Genomic DNA, 27,580 nt, shown 5'->3' with positions numbered 1-27,580 from the left:
CTTGATTTGAAGCTCTTTCGATTAAAATACGATCTAATAATGGAATAAATTTTTTCATACCCTATAATTATTTTATGATTTTGTTAAATTAATGTAAAAATTAAAAATTAATTTCAAAATTAATTTCTTTTTTTTTTTTTTTTTTAATATTTTTTTTTTAGATTTTATAATTTGAATTGTTATTTTTTAAAGAACTACATACTGACATCTTTTTTTTATTTATATATACAAAAATTAATTAAATTATCAAAAAAAAAAAAAAATGATCATTGAAAAAAATTTTGAAAAATTAAAAAAAAAAAAAAAAAAAAAAAAATTTAAAAAAAAAAAAAAAAAAAAAATTAAAATTATAAAAAAAGAATTAAACAATTAAATTTAAATACTATTACAGTGAAAGTTTGATATCCATACAATATTAATACATATAAACTTATATTTAATTTAAATTCAAGTTTAATTTAAAAAGTTAATAGAAAAAAAAAATTTTAAATAAAAAAATAAACAATCGTTTTTTTTAAAAAAAAACGAAAAAAATTTATATTTTTTTAAATTTTTTTATTTTTCATTTTTTTATTTTTTTTTTTTTTTTATTATTCCTATTTTTTATTTTTAAATTTATATTATCTCTATATAAATAATTTTTATATATATATATTTATTAAAAATGACAAAACCAATTAAAAAAACTAAACCAGTTGAGGTTGTAGAAGAAAATAATGAACAACCACAACAAACAGAACAAACAGAACAACCACAAGAAAATCCATTAAATTCAAATAAAAAAGAAGAACAATCAATTTTTACAAAGAAAAGAGTTTTATTTACATCAACTCGTGGTATTGGATCTAAATATCGTCATTTAATGACTGACTTAATTTCATTAATTCCACACAGCAAAAAAGAAGATAAAGTTGATGACAGAAAGACATTATCATTAATCAACGAAACATGCGAAATGAAATCATGCAACTACGCTATATTATTTGATGTTAGAAGAGGTACAGATTGTTTCCTTTGGATGGCCAAAACTCCATTAGGCCCAACTGTTAAATTCCACGTCACCAACGTTCACACACTCGATGAATTACAAATGACTGGTAATTGCTTAAAAGGCAGTCGTCCATTCCTTCATTTCGATAAAACTTTTGACTCACAACCACACCTTCAATTAATCAAAGAACTTTTCACCCAAATTTATAGCACACCAAAAGGTCACCTTAAAAGCAAACCATTTTTCGATCACGTTTTCAGTTTCTTCTATCAAGATGGTCGTATTTGGTTCAGAAACTATCAAATTTCAGATCAAGAATTCAAAAAAGAATCACTTTTAACCGAAATTGGTCCAAGAATGATTTTAAATGTCGATAAAATTTTCTCTGAAGGTTTTGGTGGAAATGTACTTTATTCAAATCCAAACTTTGTTTCTCCAGGTAATAATCGTAGTGATCAAAAGTTAGCTAAAGCCAACAAATACATTAAAAGAAAATATCAAAAAAGTCAAGCCGCAGAAAGACAAAAAGTCGCTTTTATCGAACCATCAGAAGTTGATACATTATTTGAAGATTTTTAAATTAAATTCGATTAGTTTTGTTTATTTAAAAATAAAGAAAAAAAAAAAAAAGGAAAAAGAAAATCAAATAAAAAAAAATATAAAAAAAAATATAAAAAAAAAAAAAAAAAAAAAAGATTTATTGTTATTATTTTACATTTATTGGTTTTTTATTTTAACATAAAAGTTTCTTAATTTTGCTATTAGTTTTGAATTTTCTATAAAACCATAGTCGAAATTTACAACAAAAGACACTTGAAATAATAATATTAATATTATTGTTACTTTAATTTCTTGTATAGTAAAAAGTTTTAAATAATTATTTAAAATATTAAATAAACTAATTGCTAAAATTGATTCTGTAATAACTATAAATCTAATAAATAACAAAACCTAAAAAATAATAATAATTAGTGCATGTTTTTAAAAATATATTATTTAAAATTAGGGAGTGGTGATGTTTTTGTTGTAACCCCTAGATTTGAAAATTTATAAATTGTAAAATAAAATAAATGAATAAAAAATAAATAAAAATATTTCTACATACCATTCTTGGGTTTGCAATATATTCATCATTTAAAAAAAAAACTTTAATTACAAAGAAAATTGCTAAAATTATTGATACAATATTGGGTAAAATGAGAGTATGGCCATTGTTTGTTTTATTGAGGAAAAATAAACCTCTTAAATATATAATATCTATAATAACATTTGAAACCACTATAATTGATAATGATAGTAAAATCATTCTTTTTTTCTGTTGAAAAATACCACCATCAATATTTCTGATTTTTATTAGATCCATATAAATTGATATCTAATATACATATATAAAATATTAGGTTTAATATGAAATTAAAGAAAATATTTTTGAACTTACCAAACCATGCAGTATAAGTATTATAGATCCTAAAAAGATTAATGATGAGGTTATATCTATTAAAACTAATAAAATATTTATAATTTGAGTTTGATTATTAATATTATTTTCAATTTTATTACTAATATTAATATTAAAATTTAATAAATATAAAAATGAAATTCCTAAAGCTTTTTAATAAAAAATTAATATCAAATTTGGTGAAAATTCTATTTAATGGGTTTGATTATTACAACATAGATATAAAGATATTATAATTTGAAAAAATTGTTGTAAAGGGCAGGGGTAGTTTTGATTATACCTAACATTAAAAATTAATCTCCAAATAATTATTAAATTAAAAAAAAATGATATTACACTAAAAGAAACTATAAATAGTGGTGAATAGTTATTTAAATCTAAAAATATCATTTTATTTTATCAATAATATTTGTTATTATTCTATACTGCATTAAACAATTTATTTTTTAAAATTTTTAATAAAAAAAAAAAAAATAAAAAAAAAAAAAAATATAAATAAATGAATAAAAAAATAAAATTAAAAAAATAAAATTATAAAGGGAAATAAAAAAAGAAAAAAGAATTCTATAAAATGTCTATAGACAACATAATAATGCCTGTTTATTCAGAAAAAAAAAATTTAAAAAAAAAAATAAAAAAAGTAAAATTACACAATCAATAATAATGGAGATTTTAAGTGCATCACTGTTTAATTTTAAATTTTAAATTTTTTTTTTTATTATAATTAAATTACAATTGTTTTATCATTATAATTTATATTATGATTTAAATTTTTTTTTTGTGTTGGGTTTGTGTTTGTTTGTGTTTGTGTTTGTTGTTTTGTATTGTTAAAATTACTATTATATATTTGGATTATTTATTTTTTAATTATTGCCATATTATTATTATTATTATTATTATTATTATTATTATTTATAAAAAATTTTAAATTTGACTTTGAGTATTTAAAACATTTTCATTTTTAGTTCTATTTTCAGTATATTTGATTAAAAGTTCATCATTTAATTGTTTAGCAGATTTTGAAGTTTGTTTTTCGTGTTGTTCTGAAAGATTGAGGTTATCAGAGATAATTTTTTCGAGTCTAGCTTCATCTTCTTTGGTGGCAGCACGAATGAATTTGGCTGGACTTCCACCCCAAACTTCACCAGTTTTAACAGTTTTACCAGTTAAAAGTGAACCTGATTCTAAAAAGCCGTTCTTTTGGATGACTGAACCATCGAGAACGATTGAACCAGTGCCAATATATGCTTCATCTTGAATGGTAGCGGCGTGAATAATTGAACCTGGACCAACATAAACTTTATCACCAATTTGGGTGGCTTGTGCGCCAACTGGACCATCTGAGGCACAGTGAACAACACAACGATCACCAATAAATGAGTTATTACCAATATGAATTGAGTTAACATCACCTATAAAATAAAAAATAACGAAAAAAAAATATATTAATTAGATGGCTATATCTTAATATTAATTAATTAATCCTGTTTTCTTTATAGTTGATTTTCGTTTATTGTTATTGACTGTATAATATTTTGTTTTGATTAAGATAAATCATCAATATAATATTTTGATATTATTATTTTAATTATTGTTGTTATTGTTGTTGTTATTGTTATTATTTGCTGCTATTCTAAAGGTTTTTTTTTTTTTGTTTTATTTATTTTTTTCGAAATTTCTTTTATTGATTTTTAAAATTGAATAACTGATTCTGTTTTATTTTTTTCAAATAAATAATTTTCTATTAAATATAGTTTTGGTATCTTACCTCTTAAAACGGTATTATACCAAATACCTGAATTGTCACCAACAATAACATCACCAATAACTGAAGCATTTGGTGCAATGAATGAGTTTTTACCAAGAGTTGGGAGGGTATCGTTGAATGGAGTGATTCTAGTGTGTCTGTTTACTATTGTTTTCATTTAAAATTTAATTTAATGAGTTAGTTGTTGTTTTGATTGGTTTCCCACTGAAGATCATTACCAGTGAAATTTTACCACACGAATTTTGAAAAATAAATAAAATTTAATAAATACATACATTTTTCAACATAACCATAGTCACCTTGCATTTTGCAACCGGTTTTATGTAATGATGAACCGAATGATTTCAAACCTTCGCCAAAGAGACCGAAAATACTTCTTCCTGACATTATATATAAAAAAATAATTTATTGATCAATGTATTACAACAAAAAAAAAAAAAAAAAAAAATTTTAAAAAAAAAAAATTTTAAAAAAAATTTTTAAAAAAAATGAAAAAAAATTAAAAAAAAAAAATGAAAAAAAATAAAAAAAAATAAAAAAAAAAAAAAGAGATAATTGATCACCAAATATGCATATTTTTATTATTTTTTTTTATTTTTTTTTTTTATAACCTTTTTTTTACAAAAAAAAGTAAAAACAAAATCAACAATTATTTGATTTTTAGAAGAAGGTGACAGCCAAGATACGAAGATTTGGACGTTGGGTACCTTCAATAATGAAGCCAAATGTGTATGATGCACCAGCATTGATTGATTGTTGGTATGATGGAAGAGTTAAAACACCATTTGGTAAACGAACAATATTCCAAATTGAGTTGTGGTCACGTAGTCTTAAAGTGTAGTCAGAACCAATATAAATATCTTTAATGTTTCTATTTAATCCATTTTGAATGATAACATCATATTGAGTGTAAGTTTTACCACATGAACCATCTACCCATGAACCAATGAATTTGAATTTAAGAGTAACTTCACAATTGTTATGTGGAACACAACCGCATTCATTACCATGAGTACGACATACATGGCCATAATCACAAGAGTGAGATCCACATGGATAAGTTGGACGTGCAGCAAAAGTTTCTTCAGTAGAATCTTGAGCAGAAACAAATGCAATAATAAGTAATAAACCTAAAATTATTGATAATAATTTCATTTTTTGTTAAGAATAAAAGATTAATAGTTTTATAAATAATTCTATAAATTGTTTTGATTGTTTTTGAATTGAATAATTTTTTTTTTTTTATTCCCCCTTTTATACTAAAAAATGATTTAGTTTGGGGGGTTTATAAAAATCTAATTATTGTTTAAAAATAAAAAAATAATTTTTGACACACCCCACACCCTCTCACCACTGCAGTTCCCAAGTTAATAAAAGTAGGTATGGAGTATAATGACTTTAAAAAAACTATAGAGTCATACCCCCACCATGATGGTTTGCTTTTATCCCAAGAATAAAAAATATATCTTGATTTGGTTTTTTTATTTTATATTTAAATTTTATTTATTTATAGGATTTAGTTTTTATTATTTATATTTAATAAAAGGTTATTACCATTACCACCACTACCTGGTACATAGGTAACTAATTTTGATTTTGATAAATTTTCGGCAATTTCTTTAGCGGCTTCAAGTCTTCTAAGTTCAATGAAACCTGGACCACTAGCCATGGCTATACTGATTAATTTAGCAGCTTCAGCTTCACCTTCAGCTCTAATAATGGAGGCTTTCTTTTCTTGTTCATTTTTCATTACAACATATTTGGATCTTTCAGCTTCTTGTTGAGCAACTTGTTTATGTTCGATAGCATTGGTAAAATCTTGTGAAAAACTTAAATGGGTGATTGATACATCATCTAAAACTAAATGGAATTCTTTTGATCTCTTTGTTAAAGCATCACGAATTTCTTTTGAAACTGCTTCTCTTTGAGTGATTAATTCACTTGCATCATATTGAGCCTATATAATTAAAATAAAAACTAAATTAATTCCAATATTCTAATAATTATGTGCTGTTTTTTTTTTTTTTTTCATTTCTTTTTCTTTTTCTTTTTCTTTTGTGATTCTTACAACAACTGATTTTAAAACTTCATTACCGAGTGATGGTAAAATTCTTTCATCATAATCTAAACCTAATTTACTGAAAATAGTTGAAAGATGTTCAATATCTGGTCTGAATAAAACTCTTAATGAAACACTGATAGTTTGAAGATCTTTGCTACCAGTATCTGATTTAATTGTTCTTGGTGTAGTTCTAGTGCTCATAATATGTGGTTTTTGTAACCATGGGATTATAAAATGTGTACCTTCACCAACTGATTCTTTTTTAACACCACTAATTCTATCAAAAATTACAGCTCTTTCTCCACCATCAACTATAATATATATTTGAAATCATGTTAGTTTTAAATAAAGGGTTATTATATAACGTATGATTATCACCATGTATGAACATCATTGTAAAATAACCAAAATCGTATCTTTTTTAAAATAATAGTTACCATTGAAAATAGCACTTTGACCTAATGAAATAATGGCACCACCTGTTAAAGCAAGTGGAGCTAACTTGTTTAAGATTCCTTGCATTTTAAATATATATAATATTAAATTTAAATTTACAAAAGTAAAATAAAATAATAAAAAAAAAAAATTCAAAAAAAAAAATAAAATTTAAAAAAAAAAATTCAAAAAATACAAATTATTTTTTGAATTTTTTTTTTTTTTTGTAATTTCATTGTCATTATTATTATTTGATAAACCTTTTTTTTTTTCTCTCAATATGTAAAATATACGATTTTTTTTTTTATTATAAAATATTACATATTTGTTTTCTTTATTAATTATAAAAATTAATAAGCGCAAAACGATATCGAAAAAGAATTTTTATCCACTTATGAAAATCTATACTCCAGACGTATCGACGACCCAATTACCCACCAAAACATGCTCAAAAATTGGAAAATATCTAAAGATTCTAAATGGGACATTTTAGACTCTGACTTTACAAAAGAAGAAATAATTCTAGCAATAAACCAACTAAATCCAAACAAATTCGTTATATCTTCTAGGAGATTTTAAAAATCAATGCGAAAAAATATTCAGAGCGGGAATCGAACCCACGACCTAATCCGTGTTAAGGATTCGTGATAACCAACTACACCATCCGAACATTGTTGAAAAAATGTAGTATATGACCCCCATAAGGTTTGAACATATAAAGTAGGAGTTCAAATTAATAGTATAAATTAAGAAATTTCCCTTTTGCTAAGTTGGTCACCTCACGCCTTATTTGTGCATAGTGCACTTTATTACATTTTGGCGACAGCTTCGGTTCGATCCCTGGAGGGTGCAGGTTGAAGGGTTCCCTGACCCATTCCAAAAATTAGTTAGATAGTTATCTTTAAAAGGGTGAGGTAAATGTAGTATATGACCCCCATAAGGTTTGAACATATAAAGTAGGAGTTCAAATTAATAGTATAAATTAAGAAATTTCCCTTTTGCTAAGTTGGTCACCTCACGCCTTATTTGTGCATAGTGCACTTTATTACAAAAATAGATTTGGTCAAAGGTAATCTCGATTCACTAAAATTAAATAACAAAAATTACCAAAAAAAAATTAATCAACAATAATTAAATAACAAAAATTAAATAATCAAAATCAAATTACTAAAATTTTTTTAAAAATAAATTAATAAAAGTCGTGTTAACCTTTGCACCATTCTTATTGAAAGGGTTGGTCAAAAATTCGTGGTTAGCAATTAATAAAAAAATCTCAATCCACTAAAAAGTTTAAAATAAAAACACTTGTCACAACTGGTAATAAAATAAAAGACAATATCAAATACAAACACTTCCTTAACATATTAGAAAACAAAGCAACTATAGTGCAGTAGGTGTAAACTTTTATAAAATGAGAGAATGAAAGTGGGTATGTCAATTTCACATTACATTTACCGAAAACAACCTAAAAAGAAATCAGATTCAAAATATTATGGAATAAAGAATTACAACAATAATAAAAAAGAATGGGTATAATAAACAATGAAAATGATAGTACCATCAGTAAAAAAGGTGGAATAGTAGTACTGGGTTTAAGAAAAGTTCAAATAAGAGAAAATACAGTGCCCATGGTATATTTAGACACCCTGATGTTATTAAATATGTGATATATTGATTTGTTTGGCAATTTTAATTATCATTATTGACACATCCCAAAAATAAATAATAATGATAATAAAAAACTGCAGAAAATAGGGGTAGAAAGAAATTCGATCTACTCTATTTGGGAACAAGAACTATTAACATCAACAACAAACAAATTAAAAGAATTAGGGGTAGAAATTCTGTCACAAGAGTACTTAAACCTATGCTTATATCCAACAGTAGCCGACTGGAAAAAGGTAATACATGTACCATCAAACCTATAATCAATTGGCAAGGTAGAGCTGGTTATGGAAATAATAGAAGATATAGTCACGAATCATATGTTTATGGATGAGGTCAGGTTATAAATACCATGATATAAGATCATTGGTCTTTGGCTCTTAAGTTTTACTAGATTCAAATACTAAAACAAGTGTTAGAAAAGGTGGGGATAATGCAATGTTTTGGGAAACTTTTTCTATTTTGGTTTTAGTTATTAAGATCATCTTCCAGAGGGTTTATATTTTAATCTCTATATTGATTTTTAAAAAATGATACACAACCAACTCTGAGTAATGCAGATGCCCGAGAGGGTTCAAGAAAATCGTCACGGCAATATGGTTAGGGAATAATACAGAAAATTCAATTTTTCAATAAAAAAAATACAACTTTAAAGCACCGATTTAAATATAATAGATAATCAATTTTCATAAGAAACAGAAATTTTATCAATTCGAATGTTTAGTAAATCAAATTAGAACCAGATCCAATGTCTCTTGACATTTTTCATTACATCAATTCTGAGATTATAAATAATTTTTATAAATCTCCTCCACACAGAATGCGATAATTAAACTCATGGAGAACATAAAGGTATTCACCCAGTTTGTAGATATCCGATATAATGATTACGCTGATTCAGGATACTCTTCCAACAACATCTTCCCGTTCACAGTTAAAGTATCCCAACTGTATGACCGTTTTTACACCAATTTCAAAAATATTTTAAACATCAATGGTAAAATAAAAGGTGAAATCCTTAATGATTGGGGTATGATAGTAGAAAACAATTAAATTAACCTGCGAAAGTAGTTATTCCCAAAGGTTTTTAGGAAGTTTCTCTTTTTCTATATATCGAAATCCAAATACCTCAAAATATTTTATTTTTATAAAAAAGAGATATTAAAAAAAAGAAATAAATAATAATTTAAAATATAAAACAATTCAATGTTAGAATAAAATAATAAAGGATTCGAAAAAAATAAATCATTAAAAAAATTAATTAATTTTTTTTCTTTATTTATTTATTTAGTTTTTTAAAAGTTTGAAAAAAAGATATCTTAAATTTTGTTCGTTTTTGATAAACAAAAATAAAATAAAAAAAATGATAAGTGTTAAGATATTTACTTTTTATAATTTTAATATTAAAATGGTTAAATAATGTATTTAAATAGGTTTATTATTATTGAAAAAAAAATTTAAAATTTAAAAAAAATTTTCTTAAAATTTCGAAAAGTTGGTAAAATTTTATTTAAAAAAACTTAAAATTGAATTTTTTTTTTTATCTGCGCTTATTTTTCATCAAAACATCCCATTTATTTCATATTTTTATTTAACAAATTTCGTTAAATATCAAAAAAAAAAAAAAAAAAAAATTTATTTATAAATAATTTTTTTTATTTCGTAAAATAGATTCAATATGTCAAAACTAATAATTATATTTTTCATAAAATTATTTATTAATGTTTCACTTCAGTATTCACAATCAGAAAGTAAATAATCTGATAATAATAATTATTATTATAAAAATACTAATATTTTATTCTTTATAAAGGCACATGTTTTGATAATTTATTAATAAAGCTAGGTTACAGCCCTCTACAAAATTATTGTCAAAATATACCTGATTTTAGATGCAATGGAGATTTAAATATAATTGAAATGGATTTTTCCACACGTCCTCAGTTAACAAATGAAGTTATACAGAATACCGATGTAGATTGTATTGGATCTAATCTCAAAAAGATGACAACCAATAAATGGGATATTTCTGAAAACTTTTTTGATTTTTCGACAGAGTCTTTAGAATATTTGTAATTATAAATTAAATTAAATTAAATTAAATAAAACAAAAAAAAAAAAAATATTAATAATATTAACAATATACAGAGAAATGATTTCAACTCCATCAATAAGTTTCAAATACCCAATCAATTCAAAGAGTTTCAGGACAACTTTAGGAAAAAAAATTGAAGAACCTTTGGCTCTGTCTCTATTTACTACACCCTTAAAAGATACTTTTATGGTTTATCGAGATTCAACATTATCGAACAATGAGAATTATGGGTTATATGTTAATAATGATTTAAAAAACACTTTAAGTGACCCTTTTGTTTGTAATAATGTCCATTTTGTAACAAGAAATATCCCGTCAATGGCAAATGTTGTTTCGAATGGGATATTTTCTTATTATTTAACAAGTGATTTCGATTTCAATTCTTTCAAAAATTTATCAACACATAATAATATAAATAATTTATTTTTATCAAGCTTCCCGGGTGTATCTTATCCACTGGTTCCGCTATCGATATTGTTAGGTTCAAATGATCCAAATAGTGAAGTTATGTTTTCTACTATGTAAGTATATAAACTAATTATTATAGTTTTTAATAATAACTATTAATTAATTAATATTTCTTGCACCCATTAAAGCCATATAGCATATGACGTTCCAACACCAAATGCATTTATTGAATTTACTGGAATCTCTTCTATCTTTAAAAGTTTGTAAGTTAATTTTATTATTAATACTTAGGAAAGTTTATTATAAAAATACTAATTTTATCTTTGATAATTAATAGAGTATTTACCAACACTCAGAATTTCCATATTAATGGGGAACTTCCATTCTCAAAACTTCCAAATAATCTTAGAGTATTGTATGTATTATTGATTTTATTTTAATTTCTTTTATAAAGAATAAACACTTATAATAATTAATTTTCAGTTCATATTTGTCAGGGCCATTAAAAAAACCTCCAAACTATAAAATATTTGATAATACAGATATTAGTTCTTCATCATTTGAGTTTAACCAAATTAGTGGTGATTTACCAAAATGGGATGGTTCAAAAAACAATATAACATTCTTAGACTTAAGCTCCAATTCAATAACTGGAACTATTGATGAATCCTATTGCTCTGTGGAATTATTTATAAGAAATAATTCAATGACAGGGAAAATTCCAGATTGTTTTACATGCCATTTTAGCGATGATTATTTTAAATTAAATTTTGAACACAATTTATTCGATAACTTCGATACAATAGGAACATGCAGTATGTATATAAAATAATATATAATAAAATTATTATTAATATTAATATATTTCTTTTTATAAATATTTTTAAAATAGAAACTATTCCAAAATTAAAATATTTAAACCAAACATTTTGGAAACAAAACAAAATAGTAACAGAACCAGTATTATCATTAATGGGTCAAAATATTGGATATTTAGACCATGATATTGTATCAAATATAGATTTTAATTATATTCTAAAATCTAATTCAATAATTATTGCACATGGTTCCTATACTCCGAATAGAGTTATTCACGATATAAGTTTCAGGAGTACTGGTCAAAAATTTACATTAACTCCAGATCCATATCCTCCATTTTTATCAAATATAACATCAAATAATCACATTTTAGAATTCAAAGGTTTATATTATTCATACAATATCACTGAAATAACAATAATAATTGGTGGTAGATCTTGTGATGTAACTGATTCAACATTCTATCAAATTACATGTACTTTAACAACATATCCAAATCAACTGAATAATGTATCAGGTACAATCAAAGTAGATCAATTACAAACAAAATTCAATTTAAATTTAGATAACAACGATGGTAACGAAGTATTCAACAACTATACATCATGTCTAGACAACTGTGAATCATATAATGGTAATATATGCAACTATAATACTGGTATTTGTGAATGCCCCAAAGACTGGACTGGTGAAAACTGTTTTACTCCATTACATTATGTATCATCAATCATACCAACATACGAAGAGGGTGGTTTAGCTACAATGAATGGATGGTTCGGAGACATTCATCAAGATTTTAATGTAAAAATCGGTGATCAAGAATGCAAAATAGATACTATATCATCAAATACAATCACATGCAACATTGGAGCAAGTACTGGTAAAAAAGATGTTACTGTATATCAAAATGGAATCACATGGAAATCATACAACTTTTATATATACCAACCAAAACAAAAAATATGTTTAAACAACTGTACCGATACTAACCATGGTATTTGTAATACATCAAATGGGATTTGCGATTGTAAATCAGGATGGGTTGGATTCGATTGTAGTTCACCCTCAAATAATAAAAACAATGGTAATACCAATAGTACAGTTAATTCTGACGGTTCAACAACAATTAAAAACGATCAAACAACATACAATATATTAATCACATCATTATTAGAACTCGATATCAACAGTGATACAGTTAAACAATATCCACTTCAAAACCATTGGAATATAGCATCAAATGATAAAAAAGGATCAAATGTAACATTCACCCAAATATTAGACGAAACTGAATGCCAAATCGTTTTATCCATTCTAGAAATAGAAAATGATATTCAATATTCATTCGCAGGTATAGATTTCAAATTAGATAAAGGTTCAATTAAAGTTTCAATTTCAATTCACAACTACAACTATCAAAGTCCACTCAATACATTGCAATTACAAATGATATCAAATGTATCAGATTCAACATCCAACGACTGTAACAGCAAATCAGCATCAACATCAACATCAATATTAGACAATCAAACATTAAACTATATATCGATCAATAAAGATAGCAAGATCCTATATGGTAGATTTATAAATAGAGCAATATCAGATGGGCACACAACATTAATCACCACATCATTAGTATCGAATCAAAACGAATCAGTAACCATTGGTATTAACATTCCTCATTGTAGGACATCATGTTATATCGACCCTGACTTTTCAGCATTGATAAATTCCAATTTTAAATCAAACTGTGACAATTCCAAAAGCAATACTGCTCTGATTGCAACTCTTGTAAGCTGTATCGGTGTAGCCACTATTTTCATTTTGGCAGGTGCTTTTTATCTTTTTTATAAAAAAAGTACCAAAACTAAAGTTTTAGTTTTTAAACTTAAAAAAATAATTAAAGCCGAGAAATAAAATTATAATTTATAATTAATTTTTTTTTCAATTTATAGATCTAAACGATTATATATCTATAAATTTTAAATACTTAAACATTGAATTCAAAATAATTTCAATATAATAAACACAATAATAGTATTTTTAAAATTATTTCTAAATGGACATAAATAATTTTTTTAAAATGCTAAATTTTACCATCCTCCTCTTTTTAAAATCAATGTTATTTCATAATTATTAAACATTAGTAATTCAAACATTTAATTATAACTAAAATCAATAATGAACAGAAATAGATAAAAAAGATAAAAAATTAGCATACTTATCGATTCAGACCCAAAGAAACTACCAACATCTAAAGGGAAATAAAAACAGATTTAGGTGATATTTGATTTAAACCCTTTTTTAATGTTTATTATAACCTTTTAATTAAAAAAAAATATAATTATAACCTCTTTATTTTTGTAATTTACCAACTCCCCTAAAAAAATTAAAAATATATTAGGTATAGGTGAATTTACACTTTGTACTCACACTTCCCTATTCTTTTTTTAGAACCACCATGGGGCAAAAATTTATGAGTTTAAACGGTTTTATTTTTTGGATTTCAAAAATAATTTAATTTCACTATATGTTTTAATTTATATTCTTTATAAATTTAAAATGGGGGCTATTAATTTTTGATGTTTCCAAAATATAATTAAATAATTTTTTATTATTGTAAAAACGGTTCAAATTTGCCCACATTTGTTATTTCAAAATTTAGTGGTTTTTTTTTTTTTGTTATTTCAAATTTGATTGGCTTTTACAACAGAAATCTTTGTTACCTTTATTATCAGTATATAAAAAAAGTAAATAAACAATTTTTTAATTTTTTAATATATTATATAATTAAATATTTATTTGTTATTATTAAATTGTTTAAACTATTTTTCATTTTCATTATTGGTTGGTTTGTTATAATGTTTTGAAACATATGCTACATGATCAACGATAACGGCATCACAACCTAAAGATTCTTGAAGGTCGACTAAAGCAGGATCATTATTTTCAGAACCCCAACTACACAACATTAAACCTGCAGATTTAACCTGACCAATTACTGGTGGAGCTTCACAAAGAATTTTCGAATTTGTAACAATACCTAAAAGATGAGCTGATTTTGAGAAACGAATAGCTTCAGATATTGAATTTGCACGTGGGTCAGAGTGTTGGGTAAAGCCTGCATTGTTTAAAAAGAAGACTGGGTATTTTGGTTGTTTCAATGAACATAATAAACAAATGTCTGGGTCGAATGATGAAAACATTACACTTCTATCACCTGCATGTTCGAAAACTACTTTTAATATAATATCAACATATGTATTTCTATTTAAATTATTCATTTGAATTTCCTGTTCTTTTTCTTGGTTTGGATATTTAATTTCAATATTGAAACCAGTTTGAATTGGTACATTTTTAAATGTTTCTTCTAGTGTTGTCATTGAATCGTTGATTGGTTCTGATTTACCATTATTATTACTATTGTTGTTATTATTATTACTATTATTACTATTTTTATTAAAACTTGCATTTATATTAATGGCACTTGATTTTAAATTTGTAATAATGCTTGATGCTGATTGTGATGAAATTGCACCAAAATCATTAAATATATCCTGCATAGATTTTGATCTTCCACGTAAATTTTTTAATGATGGGAATTTTAATCTCTTATCGCTATTATGGTGGAGTGGATCATCATTAGTTAAATCGTACTTGCCATCTTCATGATGATTGTTGTTGCTGGAATCATCTTCTTCGTCTTCATCATTATGACCATTTTTAGTTTTGTTTTTCTTTAGCTGAAGCTTTTTAAATTGTTGTAAATTAATTTTGTTGATTGGGATTTTAATATTATCTTTACCCAAGATTTCAAAGTCATGATAGATAACTGGTACACCATCACGCGAGAGTTGAACATCAAATTCGATATACTGAGCACCAAGAGAGGCAGCTGTAACAAATGATAGAATTGTATTCTCTTTGATATGAGTTCTCTTATATTTGCCTACACTTCTTGCATTTTCAGCCCCACCACCACGATGACCAATTAATAATGTACTCTTCCAATATGTTTTAGATAAAACATCGGAAACTTTAGGATGGGTAAAGGGCGAGATAATTAATGGGAAGAAATAAAGCTCACCAACTGAAAGTAATGAGGAGTTTATAATGGGTACAACTTTTTTATATGGGTGGGTGCTTGTTAATTCTGATACAAGGATAATAGCACGACCAATTAGCACTGTCGACATACCACGTCTATAAATATCAAATTGAATTGTGTGATATGAATCTGTCTTCAATTGATTTGTTTGGAATAAAACTGATTGATCTTTTGTTAATGGTAAATTAACTGTTGATGTAGTTGTTCCCTTTTGAATATTTGAGAAACGGTCTCTAAGTGATACAATAATTTTACCTGCTTGCTCTTTACCATTATATAATATAACTGGTTGAATAATTTTACGTTGTGGATCCGTTGAACTAGTTTCACCAAATCTAACTCTAAGCTGAGTATCTTGTACCAACCAACCACGCTCCATAAAAATAGATTGTTTTGCTTGTGAGTCTACATCTTCATTTGGTAATTGGCCAAAAACACCATCATCCACAAATTCATCCTCTTCTTGTGGTGTAAACTTTCTATTCTCTGGTAATGCCTCCCATGAATCTAAACGTGTACCTTCAAAAATAACATATTTATACTCTAATTGAACATTTACTGGAACTTGAACTCTACCAACCCAAACACTTGATTCAGCTGATTGTGTTTCTTCTTTAAAAAAGATGGCAGAAGATGGATTCCATGACCCAATAGCCTTTCTATTACCAACAATACCTAATCTATGACCTGGTTTAATATTTGTGGCTAACACTCTAAAGCAAACAGTAGATAATAATGACTTTAATATTTTTTTATTTGCTGCCATGTTGCTAGTTGGTGTTGGTGTTGGTGTTGGTGTTGTCGAGGTTGATGAATCTGATACAGTTGTATTTGACGAGGATAGAGAATCTGATTTTCCTGGTGATAATGGTAATTTGGGGGTTGTACCTGTGCTTGAGTTTAACGAGTTTATTGATTTATTTAAATCACTTAAATCAATGATTTTTGGTGGTAATGATTGGTTCATAATTGACTTGTTTGAATCTCTAAGTGGTGGGGATAATAAATTTGATGATTCATGTAAGAGATCTGGGTTTTTCTTGAAAAATTCCATGATAGTGATAGCTGCTTGAATATTACCTCTATACAATGAGTGAACAATTGGTGACCACTCACCTTTATCTAAAAGATTTGGATTGGATCTATGCTCTAATAAACATTTGACACATTGAATATAATTTAAATAACAAGCATCGTGAAGTGGAGCCCAACCATCATCATCTTGTTGATTCGAAATTTTATATAATTCCTCTTTACCAACATTAAGAGTTCTTGTAATATGATCAAAAAGCAACTCCATAGAATCTAGTTGGCCATTAGCTGCAGCTTCATGAAGTAATGTTCTTTTGTCATCATCGAAAACTTGAACTATATTTGCTTTGTTCTCTAACAAGGTAATTATGGAGCTAAGATTACCATGCTTAACAGATTCGAAAATTGGGGTTCTACCAAACAAATCGGTTAAATTAATAGACTCTGGATCCACTTTTACAATTGATTTAATATTGCTAACATTGCCTTTACTTGAAGCTTCATGCAAAATGTGTCTACCGTATGGACCTCTAGTTAAAGGTGTACCATTTAATAATAATAAATCGACAATTGATTTCTCTGTACCCGCATTGCCTGAACTAGCATCTATAACCAAGTTTCCTTGCTCTTCTTTTTGTGGGTATCTACGGCATGCCAAATACAATGGTGTACATCCTTCTCTATCTAAAACATTGACATTTGCATTTCTTTTTAGTAAGAGTTCTGTGCATTCATAGTGACCATTTTTTGAGGATAGATGTAATGGTCTACGGGATAAGAAATCACCACATTCGATATTTGCGCCATTGTCTAAAAGGAAATCGACTACTTTTGTTTTACCATTTTCTGAAGCAATGTGTATAAATTGTTTATTTTTTTCATCGCAATAGTCAACGTTTACCAATGATTTAAATGAACTGAACAACAACTTGACCATATCAACATTTCCCAAATAGCATGATTTATGTATACATGAATGTATGGTTTCAGTCCACATAATTTGACTATCATCAATCTTTAGTTCTTTCATTAGACCTTTAATCTCTTCGATGATGTTCTTTATAAAGCTAGTATTATTACTTATAACATTTTTGCAAAATAATACAACTTTGTTTGATAATTCTTTTTCTTTTATCTATATCAAATGAAAAAAAAAAAAAATATGTCAAAATAATGAAAACCAAGTGTAGGATATTATTTTTTTTTTTAAAAAACTTACTGATAATAAATCATAGTATGAGTTGTTTAATAATCTAACATTTGTTTGGCAAATGGTTTGGTACTCCAATTCGATTTCTAATGTTAATTTTTTAAGTTGAACACGGTTATATAATTCAAGTTCAGTTACTTTATCATTAAAGAATTTGTCGACTTGTTGTTTAATAGAATCGATTTCACTAGATTCTAAAAGCTTTTGCTTCTGATGGTTTTCTTTTTGCTCTAGTTCATTATTATTTGTATTGTTTATATCTAATTTTTGCAAACCAGTTAATTCAGATTGACCTGCTTTTCTTCTCTTTTGTTCGTAAATTGTGGATTTTACTTTTTTCTTTGAATAGGTGTTCAATAGTTTTTGAATAGCTTGGATGTTTAATTGTGAGAATTGATCGATTTCAGCCAATTGCTTTAAGATATCTTCAAATGCAATTTGAAAAGCTGTAATTGTATCTACTTCATTTGAACCATGTTGTTGTAATTGTTCGCTTGGGAAATATAATGATGACGATGATTGGTCTAATGGTGTTGAATTTCCACTACCGGAACCTTCTTCTTCTAATTGCTGTTGTGTTGGTAATCCTACACTTAAATAAACTGAAAATGGGGACGAAAAATCAATAGACTTGTATTTTTGCTTTAAATCTTCAAATCTATTTAAGACATGTGGTAATCTTTCTTCCAATATAAATTGGTTAACTTTTTTAATTTCATTTTCTAAAATTTCTAAAAAGTCTTTTGAAACATCATTTCCTGGCTGCAGTTGTTGTTGTTGTTGTTGTTGTTGTTGTTGTAATGATACTCTATTGTCAACAGGTGAAACTGGTGGGGAAAAATAATTTCTAATTTTTCTCTTTAGCTTTTGGTATGGTAAATAATGATGATTCCAAATTGTGACACTCTTTAAATGCTTTTGAAATTTCATCTTTTTCTATTTTTTATAATTGTAAATAATATAGTTTTAAAAATTAACCCACTTGTTTCTATAGTGCATAAATATTAAATATAAAAAATTATTATTATTAAAATCTACACAAATTATTTTATTAAAGATATTGTATTAAATTTCATACACACCTGCTTTAGAAAAAAAAAAAAAAAAAAAAAGTTTTAAAACTTTATATTTATTTTTATTATTACAAATAAAATACTAATAAATTATATTCAATAATATTATTACAGTTATTAATGCTATCAAAATATTAATTTAATGAAAAAATTTAATATTTTTTTCTGGGTGGTGACCACCAATACCATCTCATCAAAATTGTAAAAAAAATTAAAAAATATTTAAAAAATAAAAAAAAATAAAAATTTTTTTTTATTTTTTTTTATTTATTTTTTTTTATTTTAAATTTCAAAAAATTAATATTTAACTAAAAAAATTTTTATTATAAATAAAAAGTTTCTACTAATAACAAAATAAATAATGAATTATAACTTTTTTTTTTATTACCATAAATGATGTGTGATGCCAGCCAGTGTGAATTTTCGTAATTTGAATGAATGTGGCCATTGCTCACAAACAAAAAAATTTTTTTTAAAAAGCGGGTGCCGTTTCCAGGACAAAAAAAAAAAATAAAAAATCAATACAATATCCAAAATATCTAAAATTATCCTCAGGTCACTTTTTTTTTATATATATATTTTTTATTTTTATTTTTTTTTTTTCCTTTTTTTTTGTTTTTATTTTTAATTTTTTATTTTATAATCATTTTTAAAATTACATTTTTATAATAATAATAATAATAGTTTAGTATTATGGTTTTTTTTAAATATTTTATTGTTTTATTTTTAATTATTTTTATTTCAAGTAATAATAATTTTAATAGAGTCAATGGCTATGTTGTGGTAAATGCTCCCAATACCAAAGTATATAGTAGATATTTAGCGGCGGGCAGTAACACTTGCTCTTTTAGTTGGTCTGTATGGTGTATCCCAAATACATCACAAGGAGAATCATGTGATAATTTATCTATTACAAAACCAACTGATATAACTGTAAATGTCAATATACAATGGCAGAACTCCTCTATGGTAATGTTTGGCCTGTATGGAAGTTCAAAAATAGGAAACTTTTCTTTTAGCGTAAATTCAGTGTACAATGGTTTCATAGAGTGTTTATGTAAGATATTTTTTATAATTAGTTTTTTTTTTTTTTTTTTTTTTCTCATAAAAAATATAAAATATAAAATAACTAAATTTTTTTTCTTTTTAGGGTTGGATATTAATACTATTAATGTAAAACCAATCAGACCCTTTAATTTTTTTCCAAATAATATTTTATCCTCATTATTCACTATATTTACTATATTAGAGGTTACTGGTTCAGGTTATTTTTATGATTCATCTATTTATAAACCATTAGGTTTCGCTATCCCGGCTAGCTCGACCGTTTCTTTCAATAATATTGATGGGTCGAATTTGTATATGTTTAGTACACAATCAAAATTTGATTTAAGTTTTTTTCCAAAAATAATATTAAATCTTCAATTGTGTAACCAAACAAAAGTTTTAGAGCTAGATTGGACTAACGGTAACTAAAAAATAACTATACTTTTGAAATATCACCAACTGTTTTTTAATTTAGTTTTTATAATTTTTAATAGGAATTTATGATAACATATTAAATAGTACAACTTTTCCAGAAAAACAGTATTTACAAAATTTTAAATTTATGGGGCATAAGCAAGGTGCAATACTTTCATTTACATCAAACTCAACTATTTACAAAACACCCTACAAAATAATAACAACTACTACGGCCGAAAGATATTTTCCAGTATATGGTGATGAAAAAAGTACTACATATTATTATCCACTATTTGCCACAAATGACTATCAACTAAGATATTTATCCAATGGAGGCCTTCGAACAACCGAAAATATCCAAATTGGTTTAGAAAATAGTAATTATTTTTGTGGTTTTAAAAATTATTTTTAAATATTTTATGTTAACATTTATTAACATTTGTTCATTAAACTTTATTTCAACTTATAATATAGGTGTGGTTACAATTCCAGATACAAAAACAAGTGAGAGTTACCCAAATGATATACCAATGGTTTGTTATGGGTTTTATAATTCGACAAGTTATTACGGGTTTTACAAAATTGGTGTTACGGTAAATGGTATATCTACTACCACCAGGTGGCCATATGGATTCGTTGGAGGTGGGCCAAATAGTTTTAGTTTTAGAGTTGACTCACTTCTTTCAATAATGGCCTCAACAGACAACCAAAAAACCAGTCTTTTTTATACAGATTATACACAACCTCTTGAATTTACTTATCCAAATAAAGGTAAATATTTATTAATACACTATTAAAAAAACAACAAAAGGTTTAACATCTTAATCAAAATTTAATAGAGTCTACAAAATGTAACAACCTATTTCCAACTATTAATAGTATAGAATATATTCATTTGGTCAATGAATACTATATATATCGTATGAACATCACATCAGTTTATGGGTTAAATTTTATACAAATTTTTGATAAAAACTCAAATACAATAGGAAAATTCAATGCCATCGAGAAACTGGTAAACGGAAATATTTTCAGAGGAGTCTATGAAGTGGTTACCCCAGCTTATTTAGTATATACTATTAAATTCATAGATAAAATTGAATGTTTATATACTTTATTTTATGGGTACATTCTTTCAGGTACAGGAGATTTATTTTCAAACCCTTTTTTTACACCTCAATGTAAGTATACACAAACAAATGATAAATATTGTATGGTATTGATTTTTTAATTTAAATAAATAGATTATTTCTCAGCAATTCAAAGTGTATCATTTTTATATAATGATATCGATGTAACTGATTTCAGACACTACAATGTTATGTATCTAAAAATGGAAAGAGATTTTCCTAAAAATTTCATCTTTGCTTTGGAACCATTAAACGCTGGATATCCACTTCTATCAAGTCAGGTTATCGAAAAAAAAATTCAGTTCCCATCAGTATGGAATGAAACACTAGGTCTTTTTCAAATTGAATTCTATGTTGAAGCTAATTCACCTATTGGGGATTTCTATTTTAATATAGTCTCAACTAAATTATTGAGTATAGAGGGAGATTTCCCCAGTCAAGCTTTTAACGAGCAATTAAGAATTAAAAAAACCAGTATGTAGCACCGATTTTTATAATTACATATATCAAAACCTCTTGTATTAAAACACAATTTTTTGTATTTAGAAATGGATTTAATTGGCCCAGCATTTAAAAAAATAACCAAATTTAATCAGAAATTTACTGAAAGTAACCAATCAGGTCAACTAGGATGGTCAATTATAATTGAGGACCCAGTAAATGGATTTAAATCAGGTTATATAACAGTTAAAGGTGAATTAGATCAATCTATTTATAATTTTTCAATATCTATAAACAACGTTAAATCAGGAGGCACTGTTTTTATTGGCGAATACGACATCTTTTTAACTGCCTCTTCTCCATGTATTACTCAGAACTATTTCATCGAGGAAGTTTATTTACTTGATAGAATGGGAAGATCATCGATCTTTTTAATTAAATCACCAAATTTAGCAATGTATACATCAATTTCAAATCCATTCATTTATTACTTGAACGACTCATCAATCAATAAGGTTTTGCTAGAATGTCCCACCATAATAGATATTTCACCACCAAAACTAAACACTTTCTCAGTATCTTCACAAATAATAGATACTAGTAAATCAAATAGAACTATTACATTTTTATTTAGCGCAATTGATGAAGAAAGTGGCCTAAAAGATAAACAATATCCAATTGTATACCTTAGCACAAGTAAAAATAGCGTTATTGAATGTGTGTCATCAATAGATTCAATTACCAGTTTCATGGCTACATACTCATGTAGTGTTGAATTACCTTTTGGTTTTGGAAACTATGCCAACATTTCTTTAATTTCAGTTTATGGGTTTATTAACAACAATGGGTACTATTCAGGCTACTCTTCATTTGACCTAATGAAATCAGTTCAAAATTTCCCATATTATGTTAATATAACATTCCAGACAACTCAACCTGTAATTACTGGCTACTGTACAATAACTGAAAAGGGTGGAGATTTGTTTATTTATGGTAGAGGTTTCCAAAGTGATATTTTCACAGCACCACAAGCACACATTGTATTCGGTGATGGATCTACAAGCACCAATGTTGCAAAAGCAATTTCACCAACTGTTTTTAAAATTTCGAATGTAAAGCCAACCGAAGATCCATACAAAGTTAAAGTTTATTCAGGTTCCACCGACTCAAATCGATTTACAATTGTTCCAATGGTTTATAATTTTAATAATAGACCTCCAGTCCCAGAAAAGCCAACAGATACACCAATACCAACAAATAAACCACAACTATGTTTAGGTTCCCCGGTATGTGGGGGCCCAACCCATGGCCAGTGTATTGAAGATCAGGGATGTGTATGCTATTCACCATGGATTGGTAATGACTGTCAATCTAAAATCATAATTGTAGACCCAACTATTAACAATACAGCACCATCAACTGAAATTACAATACCAACTGATAATACAAACGGCATACCAGTAAAATATAGCTCACTAATATCACTAATATCACTAAGAGAAATTAACGCTACAGGTGATGTAATTTTCGAAAAATCTTTCGAAAAATGGACAGTAAAAGATTTGGATAATACAACATTCATTTATGATGCAACACTCCAAATTAATAAGAATAATAACAATCCAATTGCCGTCGATATTACAACAACATTGAAATGGTTTGTTAATGAAACAACAATTACATTTGCCAATGAAGAGTTAAAAATGAACCCTTCTTCAATGAAATATACAGTCCAGATTAGTAACTACCCATTTGAAAGTCAATTAAATCAATTACAGTTAGTAATGTTTGCCTCTATCCAATCAAATTCAACTGATAATATTTGCTCGTTTAGGGATTTTGGTGAAACAACATCAGGGGATAACTCAAACTACATTAAAATTCAAGTTGATAACCATTCTCTATATGGTAGATTTATTAGAAGAGGTATAATAGACTCAACTATTAGAGCAATTACAAACATACCACTAGATGCTCAAATGAAACCAATAGGTGAAAGCAAATTAATTCAATCATACATTGGTATTCAAATTCCTTATTTTAGAGAACTGGCTCTTATAGACCCAGATTTCTCTGTTCTTATCGATTCAGACTCTGCATCATCTAAATCTGGTTCAATATGCCCATCCAACTCAAAGCTAAGTGGTGTTAAAATTGCTGGTATTGTTATAGGAGCTGCTGCATTTACTGCCATCATTACAATTTCAATTGTTTATTTTATAATACAAAAAAGAAAAGGAAAATTATTCAAAGACAATTTAAATATAAAAATGAAAAATATTAATAATTAAATAAACATTTAAATTCTATAAAATAAACCTTTATTTTTTGTATTTGAATACTGTTTTTAAAGATCTTCTTACTTCCAAAAAAGATATATGGTTTGATTTGTTTATTACTTCGTTTATTTGACTTTCTAGAATAGGAACATCTGAAGATAAAATAAATCCTTGTATAATTTGATTGGATGATGCTATAGATTCTAACAATGGTACCGGGTTATATTCTTTTAACGATAGTTCTAACTCTTGAACATTTTTAAATTTTGGTGAGCATAATAACGATGTTATTTCATTGAAACTTTTGTGTACAGGTCCGGGCTGCTCACTATTTACTAACGTGCACGAATGGCTAATTCCTACCATCTTTAATTTTGAAAAATTATCTAATTTCTTTATTAATTTCCAAAAATGAAGTGCCTCCTCAACTGTATTTCGGTGGTATTCTTGGATGACATCCTCTTGATTTGCTGAGATACCTCTTTCATCCATATAAACTTCAATAGTTGCTTGATCATTGTCGTAAAATATAGATCTGCATTTACACTTTAACCTATCTCTATCAATTTGACCGGAAAATAAATAATCTAATCTTTCAAGGCAAATTTGAATTGATAAAAACTGTAAATTAGGTGATGCCTTTAAAATACAATACAATTCCTTTAGTGAAATACCTGAATCTTGAAAATGATAATATACTATATTTTGCAAATAGTTGATACTGTTACCTCTTTCAATGCCACTTGGATTTCTATTTTCAATTATTTCTTCACCACTTAATATATTACCCGAAAATTTGATGATTGGAAATGAACAATCTGAAATTTTAAAAAATTGCTTGATTGAATGAAACCAATATTTGAAAATTTGAAACAATAATTCCTCTTCCTCATACTCCTCTAAAACTATTGTATGTAATTTCTTTACCTTAAAATAAAGATTCTCTACTATGGCTTTTGTTGTTTTTTGTGAAATTCTAAATTCTAAAACTTTAATTTGCTCGATATTTAATTCTGGAGGTATAACTAATTCATCAAGGAATTTCAATGTATGCTTAATTGTATTTACATTTCTTAAAACTATCTTTTTAAGCGATTTCATTTGCTTTATTTGCTCATTTATTGTTTCTATTGGTATACTGATATCTAAAACTCTTCCATGCTTAAATGTTTTTCTGTAAAAACTTTTCATTGTTTGGTCATAATGTAACTTTAAGACTTCAATATTCTCTATCTTTATTATTTTGCTACTATTATTATTATTATTATTTATTTTTTTAATTTTATATTTATTAAAGGAATCTAAATTTAAATGATTAAGATCAATACAAACATGTGTTCCTGAAATTATTTTAAAAAATAACTTTGATACCAATCCAACATTGATCATATAACTTTTAATTTCATTTTCTTTGTCTCTGTATGTATAACCAACTGTTAAAGGGTCTATAGATTTACTGTAGTAATGGATATGGGTGCATAAAAGATTTAATATATATTTTTGGAGATATACTGGTAAATTTGGTTGCATTGCTTCATCCATTATTATGACTATGTTTATTAATATAATTTATTTTTTATAAAAAAAGTAATTAAGAAAAAAATTTAAAAAAGAAAATAAAAAAATAAAAATTTTAAATTAAAAAAAGATATTATGAAAAAAGTTTTTCAAAAAAATATTTATTTTAAAGTTTTTCAAGTAAAATAAAGGAAACACCAAAAAAAATTAAAAAATTGGGTAAAATAATAAAATAATTTATTTTGGTTTTAATAACTAGGACAAGATGAACTTTTTATTACTTGAAAGAAAAACTTGATCGATTTTTTTACTATTGTTTTGGTAATGGCGGTAAACTGAAATTGAACGATTATTTATTATTTTTGTTTATTAATTGTTTTTAATTTATTTAAATACATTTCTAATTTTAATAGTAATATTTTAGGGTTATATGGGAAAATATTATTATTGTTTGAAGTCTCTATTGAGTTATATAGTAGGCTCAAGCAACTAATAAACTCCTCTTTATCTTCTCTGTGACTAAATATATCTGCTGTTGATAATGTTGATGTTAATTTGAGATAATTTAAAAAATAATTAAGAAATGTGGTTTCATTAGATATCAACATATCTATAATTATTAAATGATCGTAAAAACATATTTCTTTTATAAAAAAACAAAATATATTGTGAGGATTAAAACTATTTACAAATAAATTTTTTAATAATATTAAATTGTTATTAATGATTTTGTAATTGTTATTACTATCGATATTGCCATCGCTATTGCTATTATCTTTTATATTTGAAACTTCATTGTAAACTGTTAATAAGGAGTTTATAGTTTCAATTGCAATGTCGTCTTGATTAATGAATAAATATCCAAATTTATAAATTATTTCATTACTATCATTAAATTTATTATTATTATTATTATTATTATCACTATTGTTATTATTTTGGATACTAAATATACTTGATAAACTATTATTATTATAATTTAAGAGTATGAATTTTATTATTTCTAATACTATTATATATATTTTACAAATGATTATTGACTGGCCTGTTTTAGATTTAACAAACAATGATGGAATATCTAAATTATTTAGTATTTGTGAATTTATATCAAAATTTAAAATTTTTTTAATTATTTGATTATTATTACACAAAATTATATAGTTTTTGATAAATTTATAAATATTTTCATTTCTATATCCACCATTATTATAATATTTTAAAACTGATAAAATTAATTTTAAATTTTTATTTAATACTGAATAAGATGAAAAATTATTGTCTGTGAAATTTTTGGTACTATTATTATCTAGTTCTAAACTTAATGATTTTACTAATAAACTACTTATAGATTCATTGTTATTATTTAAAATTTCTATTATTTCATCAATGAAATTGCTATTATTTTGATTTTTTATTATATTTGTTAATTTAATAAATTTATGAATAATGCAATAAAAATAATAATTATTGAATATACTTTCTTTTTTATTTATTATTTCTTTAAAATTATTAAAAAATATATAAACTAATTTCTCTATATTATTGGGGTCTAGTTGATCATTATTATTACTGCTATTACTATTATAATATAATGATTTTAGAGTTTTATAAAAAATTCTAATA

The 27,580-nt window shown here is 25.4% G+C and overlaps 10 protein-coding genes across 10 annotated transcripts in view; 3 read left to right on the top strand and 7 right to left on the bottom strand.

Annotated features, from left to right (window-relative positions):
* The window catches only part of DICPUDRAFT_153503 (uncharacterized protein), a gene marked incomplete at both ends in the record, with an annotated part of 509 nt that extends 301 nt beyond the window's left edge, over positions 1–208 (bottom strand). Inside the window, 2 exons of the mRNA XM_003289122.1 lie at positions 31–61; positions 203–208. Of these exons, the coding sequence (XP_003289170.1) occupies positions 31–61; positions 203–208 (37 nt within the window). The remainder of the gene's footprint in view (positions 1–30; positions 62–202) is intronic.
* Positions 209–664: 456 nt separating this feature from the next.
* DICPUDRAFT_35229 (uncharacterized protein) lies at positions 665–1,570 on the top strand (the record flags this gene model as incomplete). The annotated part of the gene is made up of 1 exon (XM_003289129.1): positions 665–1,570. One exon carries the CDS (start codon positions 665–667, stop codon positions 1,568–1,570), a length of 906 nt encoding a protein of 301 aa, XP_003289177.1.
* Positions 1,571–3,124: 1,554 nt separating this feature from the next.
* DICPUDRAFT_48414 (uncharacterized protein) lies at positions 3,125–4,605 on the bottom strand (the record flags this gene model as incomplete). The annotated part of the gene is made up of 3 exons (XM_003289121.1): positions 3,125–3,862; positions 4,219–4,362; positions 4,494–4,605. The coding sequence occupies 3 exons, from the start codon at positions 4,603–4,605 to the stop codon at positions 3,375–3,377; spliced, it is 744 nt and encodes a 247-aa protein (XP_003289169.1). The 3' UTR covers positions 3,125–3,374.
* A 273-nt stretch (positions 4,606–4,878) lies between these two features.
* DICPUDRAFT_35222 (uncharacterized protein) lies at positions 4,879–5,373 on the bottom strand (the record flags this gene model as incomplete). Its single annotated transcript, XM_003289120.1, has 1 exon — positions 4,879–5,373. The coding sequence occupies one exon, from the start codon at positions 5,371–5,373 to the stop codon at positions 4,879–4,881; it is 495 nt and encodes a 164-aa protein (XP_003289168.1).
* A 328-nt stretch (positions 5,374–5,701) lies between these two features.
* DICPUDRAFT_48413 (uncharacterized protein) lies at positions 5,702–6,823 on the bottom strand. Its single transcript, XM_003289119.1, has 3 exons — positions 6,718–6,823; positions 6,287–6,591; positions 5,702–6,175 (listed from the first exon to the last, which is right to left on the bottom strand). The coding sequence occupies exons 1-3, from the start codon at positions 6,800–6,802 to the stop codon at positions 5,735–5,737; spliced, it is 831 nt and encodes a 276-aa protein (XP_003289167.1). The 5' UTR covers positions 6,803–6,823; the 3' UTR covers positions 5,702–5,734.
* Positions 6,824–10,300: 3,477 nt separating this feature from the next.
* DICPUDRAFT_153496 (uncharacterized protein) lies at positions 10,301–13,619 on the top strand (the record flags this gene model as incomplete). The annotated part of the gene is made up of 5 exons (XM_003289128.1): positions 10,301–10,452; positions 10,529–10,996; positions 11,221–11,298; positions 11,367–11,698; positions 11,776–13,619. The coding sequence occupies 5 exons, from the start codon at positions 10,301–10,303 to the stop codon at positions 13,617–13,619; spliced, it is 2,874 nt and encodes a 957-aa protein (XP_003289176.1).
* Positions 13,620–14,527: 908 nt separating this feature from the next.
* Positions 14,528–18,982, bottom strand: DICPUDRAFT_35223 (uncharacterized protein; the record flags this gene model as incomplete). The annotated part of the gene is made up of 2 exons (XM_003289118.1): positions 14,528–17,977; positions 18,062–18,982. 2 exons carry the CDS (start codon positions 18,980–18,982, stop codon positions 14,528–14,530), a joined length of 4,371 nt encoding a protein of 1,456 aa, XP_003289166.1.
* A 2,940-nt stretch (positions 18,983–21,922) lies between these two features.
* DICPUDRAFT_35226 (uncharacterized protein) lies at positions 21,923–24,451 on the top strand (the record flags this gene model as incomplete). The annotated part of the gene is made up of 2 exons (XM_003289127.1): positions 21,923–22,193; positions 22,266–24,451. 2 exons carry the CDS (start codon positions 21,923–21,925, stop codon positions 24,449–24,451), a joined length of 2,457 nt encoding a protein of 818 aa, XP_003289175.1.
* A 125-nt stretch (positions 24,452–24,576) lies between these two features.
* DICPUDRAFT_153493 (uncharacterized protein) lies at positions 24,577–25,981 on the bottom strand (the record flags this gene model as incomplete). The annotated part of the gene is made up of 2 exons (XM_003289117.1): positions 24,577–24,591; positions 24,776–25,981. The coding sequence occupies 2 exons, from the start codon at positions 25,979–25,981 to the stop codon at positions 24,577–24,579; spliced, it is 1,221 nt and encodes a 406-aa protein (XP_003289165.1).
* Positions 25,982–26,313: 332 nt separating this feature from the next.
* On the bottom strand, positions 26,314–27,535 carry DICPUDRAFT_79929 (uncharacterized protein; the record flags this gene model as incomplete). Its single annotated transcript, XM_003289116.1, has 1 exon — positions 26,314–27,535. A coding segment is annotated over one exon (1,221 nt), but the record flags the coding sequence as incomplete, so codon positions are not given.
* Between the last annotated feature and the right edge of the window lie 45 nt (positions 27,536–27,580).

This window comes from Dictyostelium purpureum (assembly GCF_000190715.1).
Source record: "Dictyostelium purpureum unplaced genomic scaffold DICPUscaffold_163, whole genome shotgun sequence".
Taxonomy (NCBI): Eukaryota; Evosea; class Eumycetozoa; order Dictyosteliales; family Dictyosteliaceae; genus Dictyostelium; species Dictyostelium purpureum.
This window is presented reverse-complemented; position numbering and strand designations above follow the sequence as displayed.

Coding starts and splice junctions, on each gene's coding strand:
- DICPUDRAFT_48413 (XM_003289119.1), bottom strand. CDS start 6,802: ATGCAAGGAATCTTAAACAAGTTAGCTCCACTTGCTTTAACAGGTGGT. Junction 6,592..6,717: donor TCAAAGTGCTATTTTCAATG/GTAACTATTATT, acceptor TATATATTATAG/TTGATGGTGGAGAAAGAGCT. Junction 6,176..6,286: donor AAGTTTTAAAATCAGTTGTT/GTAAGAATCACA, acceptor TTAATTATATAG/GCTCAATATGATGCAAGTGA.